At 42.7% G+C, this 19,111-nt stretch overlaps 1 protein-coding gene across 8 annotated transcripts in view; it reads right to left on the bottom strand.

The window, feature by feature from the left end:
• Nucleotides 1-19,111, bottom strand: part of JADE1 (jade family PHD finger 1) — a 56,999-nt gene that overhangs the window by 11,929 nt on the left and 25,959 nt on the right. For all 8 annotated transcript variants that reach the window (XM_017829918.1, XM_017829922.1, XM_017829921.1 and 5 more), the window contains 3 exons: nt 12,762-12,844; nt 9,175-9,332; nt 5,922-6,109 (listed from right to left, as the gene is read on the bottom strand). In XM_017829918.1, the coding sequence (XP_017685407.1) occupies nt 5,922-6,109; nt 9,175-9,332; nt 12,762-12,844 (429 nt within the window). The remainder of the gene's footprint in view (nt 1-5,921; nt 6,110-9,174; nt 9,333-12,761; nt 12,845-19,111) is intronic.

Raw genomic sequence — 19,111 nt, 5'->3', positions numbered from 1 at the left:
CCACAGCTGAAATAAATGCAACATCAAATCTGGAATTTGCTCTTTTCCAACAGAATCCATCAGAAAATTAATCATGACATAGAGCTCATTATGTCATGGTAGTCTATCATTCACTATATTAAATGACTATTATATACCTGGAAAAAATATCTATCACAGAAATTGCAAGAAAAGTATCAAAAAAGAGCACAGTGCTTCTGGCTTCCATCTCCCACTTGCTGTGACAAGAAGCTGGCTGTAATGCTTCCAAATTGGTACTACACGAATCTTTCCCACAAAATCGTGCAACACAAACACCTGTGAAACCAAGCAAGTTCTGCTACTGCAAAGAATCACCTTCATTTTGCAAGGTTGGTTTAGCACAAGAATTTCCATAGACTTAAATCACTACAGTGAAACGTAGGCTTGGGATATCCTGCTTTTAGTCTAACTCCCATAGAATGTTTACTGTAACACTGTTGTGGTTTAAGCCCAGCTGGAAATGAAGCACCACACAGCCACTTGCTCAACCCTGCTCTCTTCCCTCCCACAACAGTGCAATGGGAAGGAGAATCAAAGTAAAACTTGCAGGTTGAGATAAGAACAGTTTAATAATTGACAATAAAGTAAAATACAGTAATAATGGCAAATGATAATAATTATAATAAAAAGGGAAAAACAAGTGATGCACAATACAATTGCTCACCACCCACCGACTGATGCCAGACCCCCTTCCCGAATCCAAATCAGCCCCCCTTCTTGGTTACTCCCCCTAGTTTATATACTGGGCATGATGTTCTGTGGTGTGGAATACCCCTTTGGTCAGTTTGGGTCACCTGTCTCAGAGGTACTCCCTCACAGTTTCTTTTGCAAACCTTCCTACTGGCAGAGCATGAGACAAGAAAAAAGTCCTCGACTTAGCATAAACGTGATCTAGCAACAACCAAAATGTCAGTGTGTTATCAACACCATCCTCATTCCAAATCCAAACCGCAGCAGAAATTAACTCTATCCTAGCTTAAACCAGGACAGACATATAGGAGACAGCAACTTCACAATGGGTGTTTAGCAAAACCTCCTTTCGGCTCTCTCTGTGAATAACTGAGCCACAAATTCCACAAAACAAAGGTTTTTTTATTAAAAACCTCTCTAGCTCCCCCTAATCAGAAGACAAACACTCCACAAAAGTACTTCTAGCTTTCCTTACTGACAGGTGGCAGAGATCAGTGCATCCCATACTACCCGAACTGAGCAGCTGAAAGGTAGCAAGAGGGAACATCCAAAATCCTGCTGATAAAAAGAGAGTGAATTTTGCCCTGCATGCCAGAACTACTGCACTAGCAAAGCAGATGATGGCAGGTTTTACAGCAGTTTGCAACTGAACTCTAGCCTCATAAATGCTATGGCTTTCTAAGCTTTTGGCAGCAACTGAGGTAAGCACTGGGAGTGAGATCGAGGTGTATGAGGTGGTCCCTGAGCTCAGGGACACCTGAGCAGCAGCCCCAATCCTCATCAGTACACAGAAAGCCTCAGCAGCCAGCCTGGAGAGGAGCAGGCAGTACTGAGAGCATCTGAGGGAGATTTAAAGGCAGCAAACAGACTCAGTAGCTAGTAAGGAAGAGTAAAGAGATCCTTTCAGATCCAACCTTATTAGCACACCAGTTTAACCTTCCTCAGTTATGGCATTGACAGGCCATAAAGTTCGATCCCCTGTAGGTGCAGGAGTCACTGAACCACCCATTTTTGGAAGCCTCCAGCCAGAGGAGGCCTCCAGCAGATGCAGCTCTCCAGGACAAAGGCTGCCAGGAGTGCCTGGCAGAGGAGTGCCTCTCTTTGTGAGACTGGGGCCAACAAACAGTTCATTTGCAGAAGGTGTGCCGTGGTTGAAGAGCTGTGTTGCCAGGTGAAGGAGATACAGGAGGAAGTGAACAGGCTATGTAGGATTCGAGCAAATGAGAAATAGATTGACTGGTTATTTTCAGAGATGCTACAGTTTCAAGACTCTTGGGAGTTGTGATGGACTGAAATGTTATTAGTGTCTTAAACATTGTCAAATAACAGAAAGAACTACAAGGAAGCAACTGCCTGTCCAGGACCACTGAACCCTGATTGGAATTTGGACTGTGAAGGGAGACTTGAGACAAGACTATTGTCTAATCATCTCAGCTGTGAGGAGAAGTAAACAAGGCCCAGGGGGTGGTAGAGGTAAAGGGTTTTGGGGGTGTGATGGTGAAAGCTCTCCACACCGAACCAAAGGAGTAACCCCCTCCTCAACCTCTGTGAAGGCCAGGTACACACAGGACATTCACATGAGAGGCAGCTGAGAAGGGATCATAAACCATCAAAGACCCCCAAAGTGTCCCCCCAACTCATTCCTGAGGCCTTCTACCACCAAAGGACTACACAGGATTCAAGTGAGGCAACAAATCCAGAGCCTGTTGCAAGAGACTGCAAAGCTTCCCCCCCACCCCCAGGGCAGGTGCCTGGGCATCTCCTGAACATATATTTATCCACTGAACTCTATGTTTTGGAGGACCTTCACCACCAAGAAGACCAGAAGGACTGGACTGACGGGATGCCGCAGGGTTCCATGGAATGGTGATTCAGGCAGAGGCATTTCTAATAAGTTTAATAACCGGATCATAACAGGAGTCTTGAACCTCTGTTGTAGTGGAGAAGCAGGTAGACTCAGAACTCTGCAGAGTACTTAGTCAACAGACTGTTAATCAAGGGTCTGTTAAAGATGAAGACTGGAAGCTGGTCACTGCAGGAACAGGAAGTAAGTTCCTCTTCCTTCTCAGAATTTGACAAGTAGGACTGGAATCTTCTACAACACATATGAGGCCCTGGAACTAGAAGGCCAGACAACTGATGAGGTGGGCAAAGGTCCTTCTTGGGGTAATGGGCCTCCTAAAGCAACACCACCTGTACCCTGCATCAAGACCTCCTCTGTTAAGAGATAAAGAAGGGTAGTTGTAGGAGACTCCATTCTGAGGTGAATGGAGGGCCCAATATGCAGACTGGAGCCAACTCAGAGGGAAATCTGCTGTTGCCCAGGGGCTCGGGTAAGAGACATTACTAGAAAACTCTCCAGTCTTATAAGGCCCTCTGATTACCATCCACTGTGGGTTGTTCAAGATGGCAGCGACAAAATAACAAAGAAAAGTTTCAGGGTGATGAAAAGAGACTTCAGGGCACTGGGACAATTGGTAGAGGAATAAGGAGCACAGGTAGTGATTTCCTCATTCTTCTGGTAACAAGGAGCAATATTGATAGGAATAGGCAGATCCATCAGGTCAATGAGTGGCTCCGAGGTTGGTGTAATGGGAAAAACTTTGGGCTTTTGACCATGGGATGATCTATTCAACATCTGGTTTACTGACACCTGGACAGGATGCACCTATCTCAGAAGGGAAAAAGAGTTCTAGCACAGGAGCTAGCAGGGCTTGTTGACAGAGCTTTGAACTAGCTTGGAAGGGGGAAAGGGACAAAACCAGCCCTGCCAGTGATGAGCAATAGGACGGTGTGCTGAAACTTGAGGAAAGGAGCACTAAAGGGATCCCTCAATCTGCCTCAGCAGGTATTGGCTACAATGTACCACTCCTGAAATGTTTCTACACTAATGCATACAGCATGAGGAACAAACAAGAGGAGCTCGAAGCTTTGGCCCAGTCCCAGAGATTTGACAGCACTGACATGACTGAAACCTGGTGGGATGAATCCTGCGACTGGAGTTACAGGCTCTTTAGAAGGAACAGGCAGGGCAGAAGAAGTAAGGGCTTGGCACTGTATGTAATATAAGGGTTAGAATGTAGAAGGGTTAGAAGGCATGGAGCCCACAGTTGGCAATGGCACAATTGAGAGCCTCTGGGTAAGAATCAAGGGGAAAACAAATAATGCAGATGTCATCATGGGAGTCTGGTACAGACCTCCCAGCCAGGACGATGACACCAACAAATTATTCTCTGAGGTACTAAGGGACACTTCCAACTCAACTGCCCTTGTCCTTATGGGGGACTTCAACTTACCAGAAGTTAACTGGGAGCATCGCACAGCTGGTACAACCCAGGACAGAAGATTCAAAAAAAACCTGGATGACAATTTTATGGAACAGGTCCTAAGGGGGCCAACTCAGAAAGACACTCTCCTTGATCTGCTGCTTGTCAACAGAGCAGACCTTGTGAGCAAAGTGGAGATTGGTGGCCACAGCAACCATGGGCAACTGAGTTTAAAATCGGTGTTCACAGGGGGAAAAGTGCCACCAAAATCTCAACTCTGTACATGAGGAGAACAGACTTTAGGCTGCTCAGGGAATCAGTAGGTAAGGTCCCCTGGGAAAATGATTTTGCATGTGCTGGGGTCCATCAGTGCTGGTCACAATTTAAACATCACTTCCTAAGGGCACCAGAACAGCAATTCCCAAATGTCGGAAGTCAAGCAGGCGAGGCAGAAGGCTGGCTTGGCTGAGCAGGAGTCTTCTCTTGGATAGAAGGTGAAAAAGGAAGATGTATGCCCAGTGGAAGCAAGGTCAAGTGATGTGAAGAATACAGAGATTCTGCTTACCGCTGTAGGCAGAAAACTCATGTGGCCAAAGCTCATGTGGTCAATGTGTTATATGCAGCATGTACTTTAAAAGGTTATGCTAGTGTAGCAGAATGGCTACCACAAGGCTTCTTGCAGAGGTACAAATCTGCTCGAAGAACAGCCCCTCTTGTGCTGCTCATACCCCAGTGTAACACTGTGGGAGCTCTCCTCTGCTTTTGGCAAAAGACAGGCAGACTGGATAGATGGATATCAAACAAGCTTTGAGGAAAGCTAAGGGATCTTGCTGCTGCTGTTTTCCTGAAGACAGCTGGAAAGGTAAGCTAAACTGGAATCGTAACTGAAATCCTCTAAGCCCTACACTAAACCTGAGCAGGATTGATGTGAGATCTGCAAAAAAGACCTGGTTAAGAGACTAGGTCCAGACTCAGTCATCTGTTTCTTTTATGTGTGGGTTTAATAAGGAGAAATAACTGTAAATGGTCACTTTGTGGTTGACCAGTTTTTCAGCCATGCCACGTATGGGCTACAGCCAGGTGAAACATGTTTGACTAAACTGCAACCCAAAGCAGGGAACTGCCACAATGCCAAAACAAAAACCAGCAGCGTTCACTAACATGTCTCAACCTCTTCCATCTGGGACAGCATCTTTTCCCTTATCCAAACAATCTGGTGAAAGTTCTGGGCTGACTTACATCCTATTTATTTCCACTGAAATCCTCTCATGAAGCACACACCTTACCAAAGAAATGTTCCTGTTCTTGCCCCTCTCCCCTGTCTTGTCCCACGCACAACCCACTCTGTAGAAAATGGAACAGCTGTTCCCCTTGTGACAGCTCCTTTTCCTGCTTTGGAACTAGAGCACACGGTGACAGTGAGGTTTGGCACTTTCCTCCAATAAGTCACTCAGGAATTCCTTACTGTCTCATTCCCTGTACCATTCAGGTGGTGTAGGTTCTCTAAAACTCTCAAGACTCATCATCTTGCCTTCTTCACACTGAACACCACTAGCTAAAAAGATGATACAGATTTGTGCTGAAGATAAAAACAAATAAGCAAGACTACCTGGAAAAACTACCAGAATGGTCTATCTGATGTTCTCTTTGAGAACTTGGATGGCAAAATGGGAACTTTGTCAGAATTCTTTTGTAAAAGGGAAAGCAGCAGAATGAAAAAAAAACAACACAGGGCCAGATTAAGACCACGTCTAAGCAGATACAACACAGCATATATCTTAGGGCTTAATCACATCAGGTCTAGTTTCCTGTGGCTCATATGATTATTATTTTCTCATACCTCTACCATCTCTTGCTACTGCTGCCCTCCCTAAAATTATTCTTAAGATTGCCAGCTTTAAAAACAAAAAGCAAAAAGAAGGCAACAAAACATTCGTTGCTCACCCATTTCTTTGAATTCTTCATTGGCAAGTTGCAACCATTCTACATCCACATCATTGAGATCATAGCGACACGTACTGTCCGCCAAGGTTCGAATGTCAACATAGCCCAGCTCTGGAGGCTCCGAACCCGAGGAAACAATGTACTTCCTGGGACGTGTAAATGTGACAGCTTTTGTCTCGGACACAATCCTGAAACAGACAAGCAGACATGAGGTGTGCTGGGTTGCTGAGAGGCTTGTTTCTAGAGAATTCAAAATGCCTCAGTCTAAGTGACTAACAACCATCAGAGCAGCCAGATGGTTAGACATCCCAGCAATCATCTGGCACCACTGAGATCAGAAAACAGTACCATGCACTTCCATAACAGATTGGTGGCATTACAAGAACTGGAGTTGTCTAGAAATCCAATTCATTACCAGCATTCTAAATAAAATTAAGTATTAGAGGACAGAGCTGTGCTTACTCTTATCTGAAATTCACACTTGTTCAAAGCTAAAGTAGGAATGCTGTATTTACACACTGATGGCTGCCATACACACAGATGTTAAACTCTGGTTTAAGTCTTTTTTTAAATCAATCTGTTTAACTACAACACTGAGAACAAGAAGATTCAAGAAAAAAAGTAATACTCCAACTGTCTCAGTAGAAGACATTGCACTTTCTCTTAGTTAACAACATGCACTGAAATTCAGTTTGGATGAAACGCCCTTCATGACATAACCCTGGTACCTCCACGAGCAACAGGCCATGCTGCCAAATGTCTGCCTCCTGCAGTACCAGTGGACGTGATTTTTTGTTGTGCTAAGGCTACAAGGGAGGAGACTGTACCACTGTGGGGCTGCAACTGTACGCTGGAAACAATCTAAGCTCCACAATAAGCAGGATATTTCCCCCATCTGAGGTCCACTGTGTTAACTCCTTCTCCTAGCAGAAGACCCTTATCTGCCACTACTGTATTTGCACAAACAGATATCAGTAAATCCTCTACCTATTTCAGTCTTCTGCACAGCACTAAAACTTCTCTCTCTAGCTTATTTCAGACAATGAACAGAAATGGTAAGCAAGAGCCAAATGATGAATTTGGGGCTTTTGAAGTGCTGTGAAAAAATACAAATATGAATGACCTTGCCAGCCTAACTGCACTCCCTGAACTGTTTCTGGTCACACCACACAGTATTAAAATGTCACAGACTACTGCATCTTCACAGAGAATTTACTTTCAACTGGGCACTGCTCTCCAAATCTTCCATATTGTAAATTCCTTCCTGAGTATCTCTCCATGTGGAAATCATAACCTCTGGGTAACACCCTACACATGCTGTCTAAATATCATGGTAGTGTCACAGAAGAAACAAGCGCAGCTGTTCTGACCTCAAAACAAACCCCTTTCCTGGCATTATTTCCATGAGAGAAAGAAGTAAAAAAAAAAAAAACCAACCCTTACTACATACTGAAAACCATTCGACTGAATTATCTATCCGACCACACGCTTCCAGTGAATCTCCAAACGGCCTCAATCCTTTCCCCCAATCTGCGCCTACCAGTCACTACAAGGCCAAACCTTTTATTTGCTGCTATGTATCTCAGTAGCATCAGTTACTCGTATAGTCTTGGCTTCTGTCTTACACCAGGTATGATTTGTCTATTGCTTATTCAACGTACAGAACACCCCCTTCCCTCCCAAAGTTAGGCACAGAACAGCTCCTGTACTCCAGCACCACCATGGCAGGACTCTCTGAGTCTTGTGATCAGGAGCAAAGAGGACAATAATCAGGCATCAGAGGGCCATTCTGACAAGCAGGTGCTCAGCAGCAGGACTACAGCAACTAGTTCAGCAGCTAAAACAGGAGCAGTGCCTGCTGTGCTGATACCTAGAACTGCAGGTGCCTCCTCTCCCTATCCTTTAACATCTTAATTTGGAGCAATATATCTGTTGGCCTTTGGCAGAGCAAAGCTCTCTCCCAAGTAAGTACCTGAATCTGATATAGTCACCAAACCACCTCCCTGACATACAGAGCGGGAATCCCCTGGGAGGTTTCCCTCTGTTCAAGTCCACAGGTCTCTCATCCCTCCACACCCTTGGGAGATGCTTGAAAGAGAAATCAGTAGGCAATGTGAGTACATGTAACATGAGTGTGCATCTCTGCAGGGACTGGGTGAGGTCAAGGTGGAACAGGGAAATGGTATGTTCCCATGTTCTAAACTGCAGAGCAGAGGGGAAAATGCTGGTTCTCCTTGGAGCTCCAGGTCCAATCCTTCAGAATAAGGAAGTACAGGGTTTACCTGATGAACAGGCAAGTTCCTCATTGTACAGACCTAGTGGGGCTGCATAGAGGTCTGCAGGTTGCTGCACAGAACACAAACAACACTAACAAATATTCCTGTAGCCCCTCTAATCCAAGCTGACAAATGCAAACCTAACAAAAGCAGTGTAGCATCATCACAAATTTTTTGCTATATATCAGGCTGTTCTGGTCCCACCAGCACTGGTGGGTCATTTGGTAATGCCTTATGGGCCAGCCTGGACTTCCTCAAAGAGATCTAGTATGATTAAATGGCAAAAATCTGTGTTCTTACATTCTCCAACTCCATCCCAATTAAGCATAAAATAGGCTGCAGCACACTCCCACCCTTACAACTGCACTGTTTAATTTGAAACAGCAAACAGTATCTAAGTGTAGCAAACAAGGTAAGGAAAATAAGGGTTTCTTGGATAAGAGCTAGGATAGCTCGCATTATTTAGCTTCATGCGCATCTGGATGGTTCTTAAAACAGACGAAATGTTGTACAACAATCCATTTCCTAGGTTAGTAAACGAGATAAAAAAAACCCAAAAAAACAGGAAAACAAAATAAATGCTGTATTTTCTCTAGCCTTTAAGCTTGGTTTGTCCATATGTACCATTTGAAAGCAACCTATGGCTTGGAACTAAGAAAACAGAGCACCACACAAGGGCTCTTCCAGCAACGATGAGTGAGCTGAAGTCTGGGCTTAAAAACAGAAGATATTTTTAAGGTTCTGTCATCACACTCCATGCTAACGTAATGCCAAAATCAGTTCTCTGACATTTGTATTTCACACAGGCAGAACAGGTCTGACTCTTGACTTCTCTGACCATTCAAAAAGCTGAGGCAGGTTGCTCTTTCTCTCCAAGAACCAAGACCTTCCTAGACACTCAGGAAGTCAAGGCAATGTAGGGCATAAGATGCTAGCATAAACGTGTACGTATTTGTTCACATTCCTCCAAACTGTACCTGGCTACTGGTTCTGGGATGGTCCCTGGGCTAACTGGCACCTGAACTCCCTTTTCCCACTCCTGCCTCCAGGGATCTGCCAGGACATAGTATTCATCAGGATTCAGCTGGAAGGAGTCATGTAACTTCATGGCAGTGATCAGGTCCGTTCTGAACACCTGCAAAGAGAGTGACCAAGAGAGAAAAATAGAGACATTGACATTTGATATTTACACTCTGCGATTCACAGCTTCAGGGTAACCATGGAGCACAGCGTGTAACAAGGTCACTGTACCAACAGTGCACTAACCCAGCCCACTGCAAGACAGGAGTTTGGTTTCATGGCAGGGAAGGGGGTGGCTAAGGGCATGAATCCTGACAGGATAACTTCCAGCTAACTCCACTACAGGTCCTGGCACTCCACCTGCACTGGAGACATAACGCTAAAAGGTGTTACCTACTTTCATCTCCACTTTGGCTGCAATAAAAGCTTCAGGAGCTCTGAGTTGTAAAACAGCAGCATAAGGAAGATCCATTTTTGTTCTAAAGTTTTTTGGTTTTGTTTTTTTTAATTATTGGAAGCTCTGACTAATCCTAAAACATTCTATAAATTCCTTATGGCAGAAATCAAGGCGTGATTCCACCATGACCAGCTGCAAAAGGAAATTCTAAGGAGATGACTCTTTATGTAAGTGTTTAAAAAAATAACCCAAAAGACGAAATAAGACCCAAACTGGAATTCTGGTGGCAGCTCCCCTGTTCAGCACAGGTGCTTGTTATTCTATCAGCTAGAGACAGCTCTGTCATAGCTGTAATTTTACTCTGCCTTGGCAAAGGTATCCAGCTCTAAAATGAGCAGAATGTTCGGCAACTTTTGAGCCAGCAGCTGTGAATAAGCAGCCATGCTGTCTTCAACAAGCCACAGAATGAAATAAAAAGGGATTCACTCCTGCAGCAGGCATGCTGTGGCACTGCTGGGGCAGCTTCAGCCTGACTGGCCACGACCTGTTGGCGCTGCAGAAAGCAAAGTGTGCTCCTATCACAGGCATCCCAACTACAAGCCTGCACTTGCCAACACCAGCCCCCGCACTCCCCACCCTGATCCCCACAAAAGGAAAGACTGTTATAGGGCTCCAACATTGCACTCCTCACCTCCATAACCACTAATTTGTAACTACGCAATGCTATGTTCAAAGGAAAGCGTCAAAAAGCAACCAGGTGACAGAAAATAAGCTTCATCAGAACAAGAAGACGGGTAACATCTTAAGAAGAACTTCCTGCAGACTTCTCAGTTTGTGGTGGTCAGAGTCAACATCCACTCAGCCCCATGTTGCAGTTACATAGGAAAAGATGGTTTATCAGTGCAGTGCTCCTAGATTCCCTTATTAGACTGCTAAGGTGGCAGAGTGACCCACCCTCCCATCCCCAAACCAATGATCACACTGGTTAGCTCAGCTTCAGCCTGCTGTTTCATGTGGTTGAGGAAGAACCAGATGGATACAGAGAGCTAACTAGGCAGGTCTCCTCAAAACAGCCATTTCTGTCACAGAGTGTTCACACATCTGAAAACTCCAGGATTTTGGGGAAGTATTTTAAGCAAACAGTGTATCTGATGGCTAATTATACTTCTGAGAAAATTTTCAAGTGTGATTTGCCTTACGACACTGCATCATCTTGAAACCTTTCCTCCCTCTCAACACAGACATAACTAGCCCACTTCTGTCTCCGTATGTTTCCATTTCACTCTGGTTTTGTCATAAAAACAGCACAAAATCATGACACTTTTCTTAACATTTGTCTTGACATGTTCAGAAAAACTGCCAGCATTAAAAAGTAAATAATGATATTACCATATGAAGAACAGGGTGAATGTAGGTAATGAAATATAATGAAATGTTTTAAACAATCCAATTAAAAGTCCTGTGAGGCTTCGACCAAGAAATGAAAAGTAAGCCATAAAGTAAACAGGCTCACAAAACAAACAAGCACAGTTGGACAGGGGATTCTGCATTATTGAGTGATTTGACTTAAAGCAATCAAAAGTCAAATGGAAAGAAGACTAAAAATATAAAATGGGATGCAAACCTTGCTCAATCTCAGAGCCAAAATAACTCTGGGTCTTAGATAAATTTGTAACAAAACACCCTCAGAAGCAAAGCTAATGCAATACCTGACAGCCAAGAAATTCCTTCCCAGGCCAGTTGCCCTGTGACACCATTCTTTCTGCTCTAACTTCTGATGCAGAGTGCCTGGAGCAAAGCTGAGCTTACAGAAGTGCTGGCTCTCAGAAGCACTGAAGACTTCAAAGCTAAAGGGCCACACTGAAGTCAATGGGAATTTTGCCGCCAATTTCAATGAGCCCAGGATTTCAACCGGAGAGTTTAACAAGTGTCACTTTTCTGCCAGTGTGCTTCTCATCACAATAGTGTGCTGTGGTGAGCAGGGACACTGTACAGGGAAGAAGGAAGAGGGGAAAAGGCTGTGAAACAGAGTCAAAGGGAAGTATAAGAGAATTTAATCCAGCCTTAAGAAACATGAGTGAACAGCACAAAACTGCAAAGATTCTGACAATAGCAGCAAGGTAAGGGAGAGAAGAAAACAGAAGCACACAAAAAACAAAAGCAAGACTCATAATTATCTCAGATTATTTCTTGATAGCCTTTCATGAGGTAGTTCTCAAAACCAGGTATAAGGGGCTACTTCTAAGGGATGCACAAATGATAACTAAGGGAAACAAGGCTATCTCTAGCAAGAATAAATTCACCAGGGATCTCCACATTCATTAAAAAAAAAAAGTCTTTACTGGCCTACAACCAAAAGAAGTTGGAAACCACTAGTACTAAGTGTAGTTCACACTGAACAATGAGTAGGATTCTCCTTGTGAAAACTCTTCTCTGAGACTTAGGTATACTGTCATTAGGGAGATTAATAAAGCATATTTTCCTCAACATCACTCACTAATGCATTAGAAATACATGTACAGGGCAAGCAAGTCAAATGAGAAATTCCATCTCCCAGAGCTAAGCTTCTACAAAGTCTGCAGTGTAGTATTTGCCTGAAGACAGGGAGATTCAGCAAGAACATTTCCAAAGAACTGGATCACATTTGTGTGTTACTAACAGCTGATCCATCCTGGAAAGTTTAAAGATTTATATCTCCCTTGATAGGATTTCTTCAAAGCATTAAGCGAGACAACTCTCAGGAAGAAGATTCTAGTTTGACAAGCATTTTAACAAAAATCACATACCAAGACTCAATACCAACTTATGAAATAAATGCAACTAATGTAAATCTCCACTGTTCACAAATCAAACTACAAATAAATCCCAATGCCTAAAATAGTACAAGAAGGACTCTGCAGCTATGTTGAATGGGTGTCAGACTACAACAAAATTCACAGATAGAAACTGGTGCTGGCAGTAGCTGTGTCAACAGCTGAACTCTCTAATCTTTGGGGAGGGAGGGGCATGTGCCAGCCAAAATGTAGCAAAAAGAAAAGAAAACGTAAATGGGAAGAAATGGATCCATTACCAGAACACGTATGTATACACTGTGTGTATACATACTGTGACAGATGTAACAAAATACAAATCAAATTCCAGAAATACCTCAGAAGGTTTCTGATCTTCATCTCTGGAGCATGAAGTTCTATGATGTTGAGATCTGGAATGCTGGGACCAGGCAGACAGACCTAAAATACAGAAATAACCATTTACAGGGTTCTGTGACAAACCTCCAGGAAAGTCTTTCAAATGTAGCAGACAATAAAAGTTACTCAGTCCTAAGCTTCTGTGATGACTCTCCTGGTTCTGTTTTGTTTCTCATTCCCTAACTGAGGTATGCATGTACTGGCTGCACTGCACTTACCTGCTTTCCACCCAGCATTTGAAGAAAGCCACCTCATAACATCCTTCCCTCCGAGCATCAATAAACAACTTTCTGAGATAGACCAGAAGCTCTGCCAATAGCCTGACTGCAGTCTTTGAAGTCAATGTATTGATGTCCTAGATACCTATATCGGTTTACCAGATTTCTGTCAGCACAAGCCTTTTGCAAATGAAGCAGTACCACGCACACACAGCAGAGCCCACAGAACAAGCTGTTGTCTCTTCTCCTGAGCAAATCTCACAGTGTGGTTGTACGATTTTTGTCTGCATAATTATTCACTACGCTCCAAACAAATGATATCTTTTGCCTTGAAACCTTTCGAGAGTCTCTGTCAGCTTTCAGAAATATTGTAACAGGAAAAAAGGGAAAAGAGGGAGAATCTGCACTCCTATGACAAAGTAGTGCTTTGACACCAGAATATATTATATCTGTGCAAATCATCTAATTTCAACACAGTATGATTTACAGGTACAGCAGATATTTTTCACTGCCAACTACACAACAGTAATGAAAAAAGTCAATGAATCCCTCTGGGTTGGAGAGATGAAGGACTTGGAATAGGTTTATCTGATAGGGAAGCTCAAACCTGTATGTTGAGCTCTGAAGGATGCACATAGATTTTGCAAATCTGGGCATTAACTGTAGAAAAAAAATCAAACCAAACTGATGCAAAGGCCTTCCAACACTGCTCATTCCTTCACAGCCTGTGCACATACACAGCAGGAGTAAAAAACAGTATGGCTACAGCCTCTAAGGGCAGCATATAGCCAGCAAAAACCTCTCAGGGATCAGAAATCACTGTTCAAAAAGCACAAGATAAGTTCTCTACTAAAAACAAAAAATAATTTTAAAAGTGAAGTAACTGTCCGAGACTTTCATTGGAAAGATATGACTGAATAATAAGTCACTAGAAGAATTCATTATGTTTTAGTTATCTATCTGCCTTCTCTTTTCAGTTAGTAATATACTAAGGAATCTGCTCCAGTAAAAACTCTCTGGAACACAGCAATGAATAACATACTACACAGAACATGCATAATGGTCAAAATTTAAGCAAGGTTCACAGCAAACAGCTAAAAATCTTATCTTCTGAGGTAAGAACACAGAAAAGATTATTTTAAGCAAATGTTAATGTTTTAATGTAAAAGATGGTGAAGTTATTAGCACTCTTCCTAAGCCCTCTATTTTACAATTACCATTTGCTATTTCTATGAAGGGAAAAAAAGAAAAAAAAAAAAGGAAAAAAGTGACTGACTGCCATTTACTGATCTGTGAGGAAAGCCAGACTCCCAAGATCATTTAACTACCACTCTATTTAAATGTTCTCTTGAAAACTAAATCAAAAACACAAGCAGGAGTATGAACCCTTTGTGAGGATCCTGTCCGCCCATACTCAAACTCAACCAAAAGTGAGAAGGGAATAAGTGAAATCCCTCAAAAAGATATACAGCTAAAATGCATGAAAAAACACTCAACATTTTTTCCTGCAATGTAAATATTAACATTTGAACATTCAGACAAACATGATTTCTTCAATGAACAGCCTCACTAGAAGACACAGACCACATACATATCCACACAGATTCAGTTCTCATGGGTTCTGATATTTTCCATTGGCAAGACATTAATATCTGCCACTGAGGTGTTCAGTGAGTTAAACCACTGCACCAGCAAGTCAGGCATTTGGAAATTTCCAATTCATTTATGGATCGGAGTGGTTTTGTACACTATTGGACCTGGGAGAGGGATGGCATACAAGGTAACGAATTAAGAACAAGCTGTACTGGCAAGGAAAAGAGCTGGTGAGTCTGGAGGCTTTAATGCAGTTGTTCCCAAGTAAGGCAAGTATCTGGCAAAATTAGATACAGTGGCAGTATGATATATTTCTGGGTCTTTACCAGTGTCCTTTAATACAGCTCTGATTACAACTTATCTTAAATTGAATTTAAAAAGCATATAGGCTGCCTTTTTTATTTTTTTTTTTTTTAAAAAAGCATATTAACAGATGGTCTCTCTTGTGTCACAAAGAAGATACAAAAATGAGGAATAAAACAACCCTTGCCATATCTGCCATCTCCATTTCTTTACTATGACATCTTACACATCAGAACAAGTGTCTTACTTCTACGTCCATGTACACAATGGTTTGGACACTGGATTAATTAACTATTCCATATAACATGAAAGGTCAACTCTTGTCACCAAAACTAAAGGATCTTCATTTTAAGTGACTTTTTAAAAGTGCTATAAGAAAGCACACTACATAAAATTTCCATGGGTAAGGGACAACTCAAATGCAGCCAGTCTTCCTCATGATTTATTATAATGAGTATTTTTTTCCATGCCAACTAACTTCCTACACTGAATAAGGGAACAAATTGTTTCTTACATAGTTCTTTAATAGCCACTTCCTTGCACATAAAATTGGTGAATGCACAGGGAAAACACATACTGTTTTCACTAAGTTACTGAAGAGACTGTTGTATTTTTCTGAGCAATGTAGACCAACTGTACATAATATTAGGAGAAAACAGTGGAAGAATTTCTCACAGGACTGAGATTTTACTGTGCACTGCAGCCAATAGATGACCTTTGGCAAGGGCTTTACTTCAATAGGGAAAACATTTACTCTGAATAAACAAAGCCCAACTGTAAGCCTTGAATTCATAGATTCAAACTACCACCACTACTTCGACACAAAAGTGTAAGAAATTGAAGAAGCCAACCAAATGATAGTAAAATATCCATCCCATAACAGTATTGAATTTAACTACTTCTGAAATCTCAAAAAAGAGTTTCAATTCTGCTTCCATCAAAGCTAATGGAAAAATATCACTGCTTTCACCAATGCCAAGCCCAGGTCACTGAATTTCTCAAACCTGCTCTCATTAATAAGCAATCCGCCCATTCTGAATACAGCAGTGCAGGAGGAAAATGAAGGATGTTATTTGTCTTTTAAGCATCCTTTTTCTATTTTCATACCTAAGCCAGGCAAGAGACCTCACTGAAAGCAAAAATTCACAGGCAATTAAAACTCCTTCAGTGATCAATGATCTGATTTTTACATGTAAATGCATGAAGTAAGAACCATTCCTGGAATATAACAATCTACTGTGGTCAAAACAAATACAGGATTTAAAACATCTCTTCTGTACTATGAAAGCACATGAACTTGAGTTATTTTAGAAAGATTCCAGGCATTTCTCAACAAAACTATCCTCTTGCATTAAGTATCCAAAATTACTATATTCATCAATGGTTTTCTGAATACTAGCCTTCGTTCCAAACTAGATTAGGACCACCAAAACTAGGAAAACAACTAAAGATCAAGACAAGAGTTAAATTCACTTTTAGTAAAATAAAATTTAAATTTCAAAAAAGAAAATCATAAGGGAAGCCTGAATCACTGGGATTTGGAAGATATAGAAGTTCTGTAAGATAACATTATATACCTCCATGGGAAGAATGAGTTCCACAGCAGATATAACGAGTTGTTAAGTGAGCTCATACTACCAAAAGCAATGTGAGAAACAGTAAATATGAGAAACACACAATTCCAAACCACAAAGCTAAATAAACACATCCAAAACATGCATCACCATCATTGTCAGACATCAGAGACAAAAGGTATCTTACTGAGTGTTACATGATCACGCAAGTTAAGGATGAACACAAAAGCCTAGTTAACATCAGTCCAGAAGATACACCAAGCTCATTTGGATTCTTTTACAGTTAGAATCCTTTCAGATGGCCAAGGATTTTGTCACTGAGAACAATGGGAGAGTGATGATACTAATACTATATGCCTCAGTTTTCCCTTTGTATTTATCTACTTAAAGACAAAAAGCAAAAAGAAATCCCAAACCACTTACAACATGTAACTCACAGCAAGGGAGGAGAGCTCTAACACACTACTGGTGCTGCAAAGGCGACTTCTAAGATTCAGGTAGGAATTTTTTCTTTTCCCCAAGGCTACTTTACATTTCACACTGTAAATACAGTGTTTTTATAATATCACCACATTCTGATAATAAAAGAAAGCAATAAAGGAGTGTGCATTCTTCTTCCATAGTTATGAAGAACACATGCTTCCCAAAAGGAAAAACATAAGCAATTTTAACTGTATCAATTTATTAAATGATCTGTCAAGAATATGTTTTGATTCCAAAAAAGTCCATGAAAACAGAAAATTGCTCAAGACCAATTCAAGCCTCCAGGTAATTCTACCTCACAACTAATATACTGCTCGGCATGGGGCTGGAGGGCTGGGCCCAGAGAGTGGTGGTGAATGGGGCTGCATCCAGTTGGTGGCCGGTCACTAGTGGTGTCCCCCAGGGACCAGTGTTGGGCCCAGTTCTGTTTAATATCCTTAGTGATGATTTAGATGAGGGGATTGAGTCCACCATCAGCAAATTTGCAGATGACACTAAGCTGGGGGGGAGTGTCGATCTGCTGGAAGGCAGGAGAGCTCTGCAGAGGGATGTGGACAGACTGGAGAGTTGGGCTGATTCCAACGAGATGAGGTTCCACAAGGCCAAGTGCTGGGTCCTGCACTTTAGCCACGACAACCCCCTGCAGCGCTACAGGCTGGGGACAGAGTGGCTGGAGAGCAGCCGGGCAGAAAGGGACCTGGGAGTTTGGATTGACAGGAAGCTGAACATGAGCCAGCAGTGTGCCCAGGTGGCCCAGGTGGCCAATGGCATCCTGGCCTGGATCAGGAACAGTGCGGCCAACAGGTGCAGGGAAGTGATTCTTCCCCTGGACTCGGCGCTGGTGAGGCCCCAGCTGGAGTAGTGTGTCCAGTTCTGGGCCCCTCAGTTCAGGAAGGATGTGGAGGTGCTGGAGCAGGTCCAGAGAAGAGCAACGAGGCTGGCGAAGGGACTGGAGCACAAGTGCTATGAGGAGAGGCTGAGGGAGCTGGGATTGTTTAGCCTGGAGAAGAGGAGGCTCAGGGGAGACCTCCTCACTCTCTACAACTCCTTGAAAGGAGGTTGTAGCCAGGTGGGGGTTGGTCTCTTCTCCCAGGCAGCTCTCAGTAAGACAAGAGGGCATGGTCTTAAGCTCTGCCAGGGGAGGTTTAGGTTAGATATTAGTAAGAAATTCTTTACAGAGAGGGTAATGAGGCATTGGAATGGGCTGGCCAGGCAAGTGGTGGATTCTCCATCCCTGGAGGTTTTTCAGATGAGATTGGAGGTGGCACTCAGTGCTATGGTCTAATAACCACAGTGGTAGTGGATCAAGGGTTGGACTTGATGATCTCAAAAGGTCTTTTCCGACCCAGCTCATTCTATGATTCTATGAGCAAAAAAGGCTCAGCTATTGGGTATCATGCACAAGGCTGTTGTAAAGACACCTATAGGCACTCAGCTGTGTCCCTGGAGAACTACCTGCTGCCAGAGCCTCTGAACACTTCGAAGCCTCAGATCACTGTAAGCACTTCTCGCACCATAAATACACTCCTGCTACCCAGCACAACAGAGCAAAACAGCCCTGACATGGATCTAGGTCTGGCTGTCACTTCTGCTTAACACTGCTGTTTCCAGATGCCTTTGCCATTCCAAGACCAATGAGGTGCTGCTGTCAAAAAGATCAGAGGAGAAAACAGAGATGCTCAGTCTCCCCATTTAATGCCTGGCCCACAACTCCTTACAGCAGGGGCTCTTATGGTAACTTAGACATGTTTCCATGTCTAGACCCAAATTCCAGCACAAAGCAAAAAGAAGTAGATTATTCTATGGGCAGTTTCCATTATGTCGGGTACAGAAAGAGCTGGCTGGGCAGAAGTAGTCTTCAGGCCTTATCACAGAGAAAGCAGCATGCAAGCGAACACAACTTGTGATGTCGTTTCATATAGCGAAACTTCCGTTCTCACTTTTCTGTTGTTAGAGGACTTGCTCACCTATCTTTCTTATCTTTATAGTGTATTATTATACAATAATCTCATTCAAGATCAAAATAGAAGCAGCAACGACCTTTTATCTCTTGTCAACAGCCATGTTACTTAAAATTTAGTGTCATTTGACAACTCCCCAATTGCAGCTGCTGAACACTGCATGGATCCAAAATTTCT

Source organism: Lepidothrix coronata, unplaced genomic scaffold, assembly GCF_001604755.1.
Source record: "Lepidothrix coronata isolate B3197 unplaced genomic scaffold, Lepidothrix_coronata-1.0 Scaffold171, whole genome shotgun sequence".
NCBI classification, from domain to species: domain Eukaryota; kingdom Metazoa; phylum Chordata; class Aves; order Passeriformes; family Pipridae; genus Lepidothrix; species Lepidothrix coronata.
This window is presented reverse-complemented; position numbering and strand designations above follow the sequence as displayed.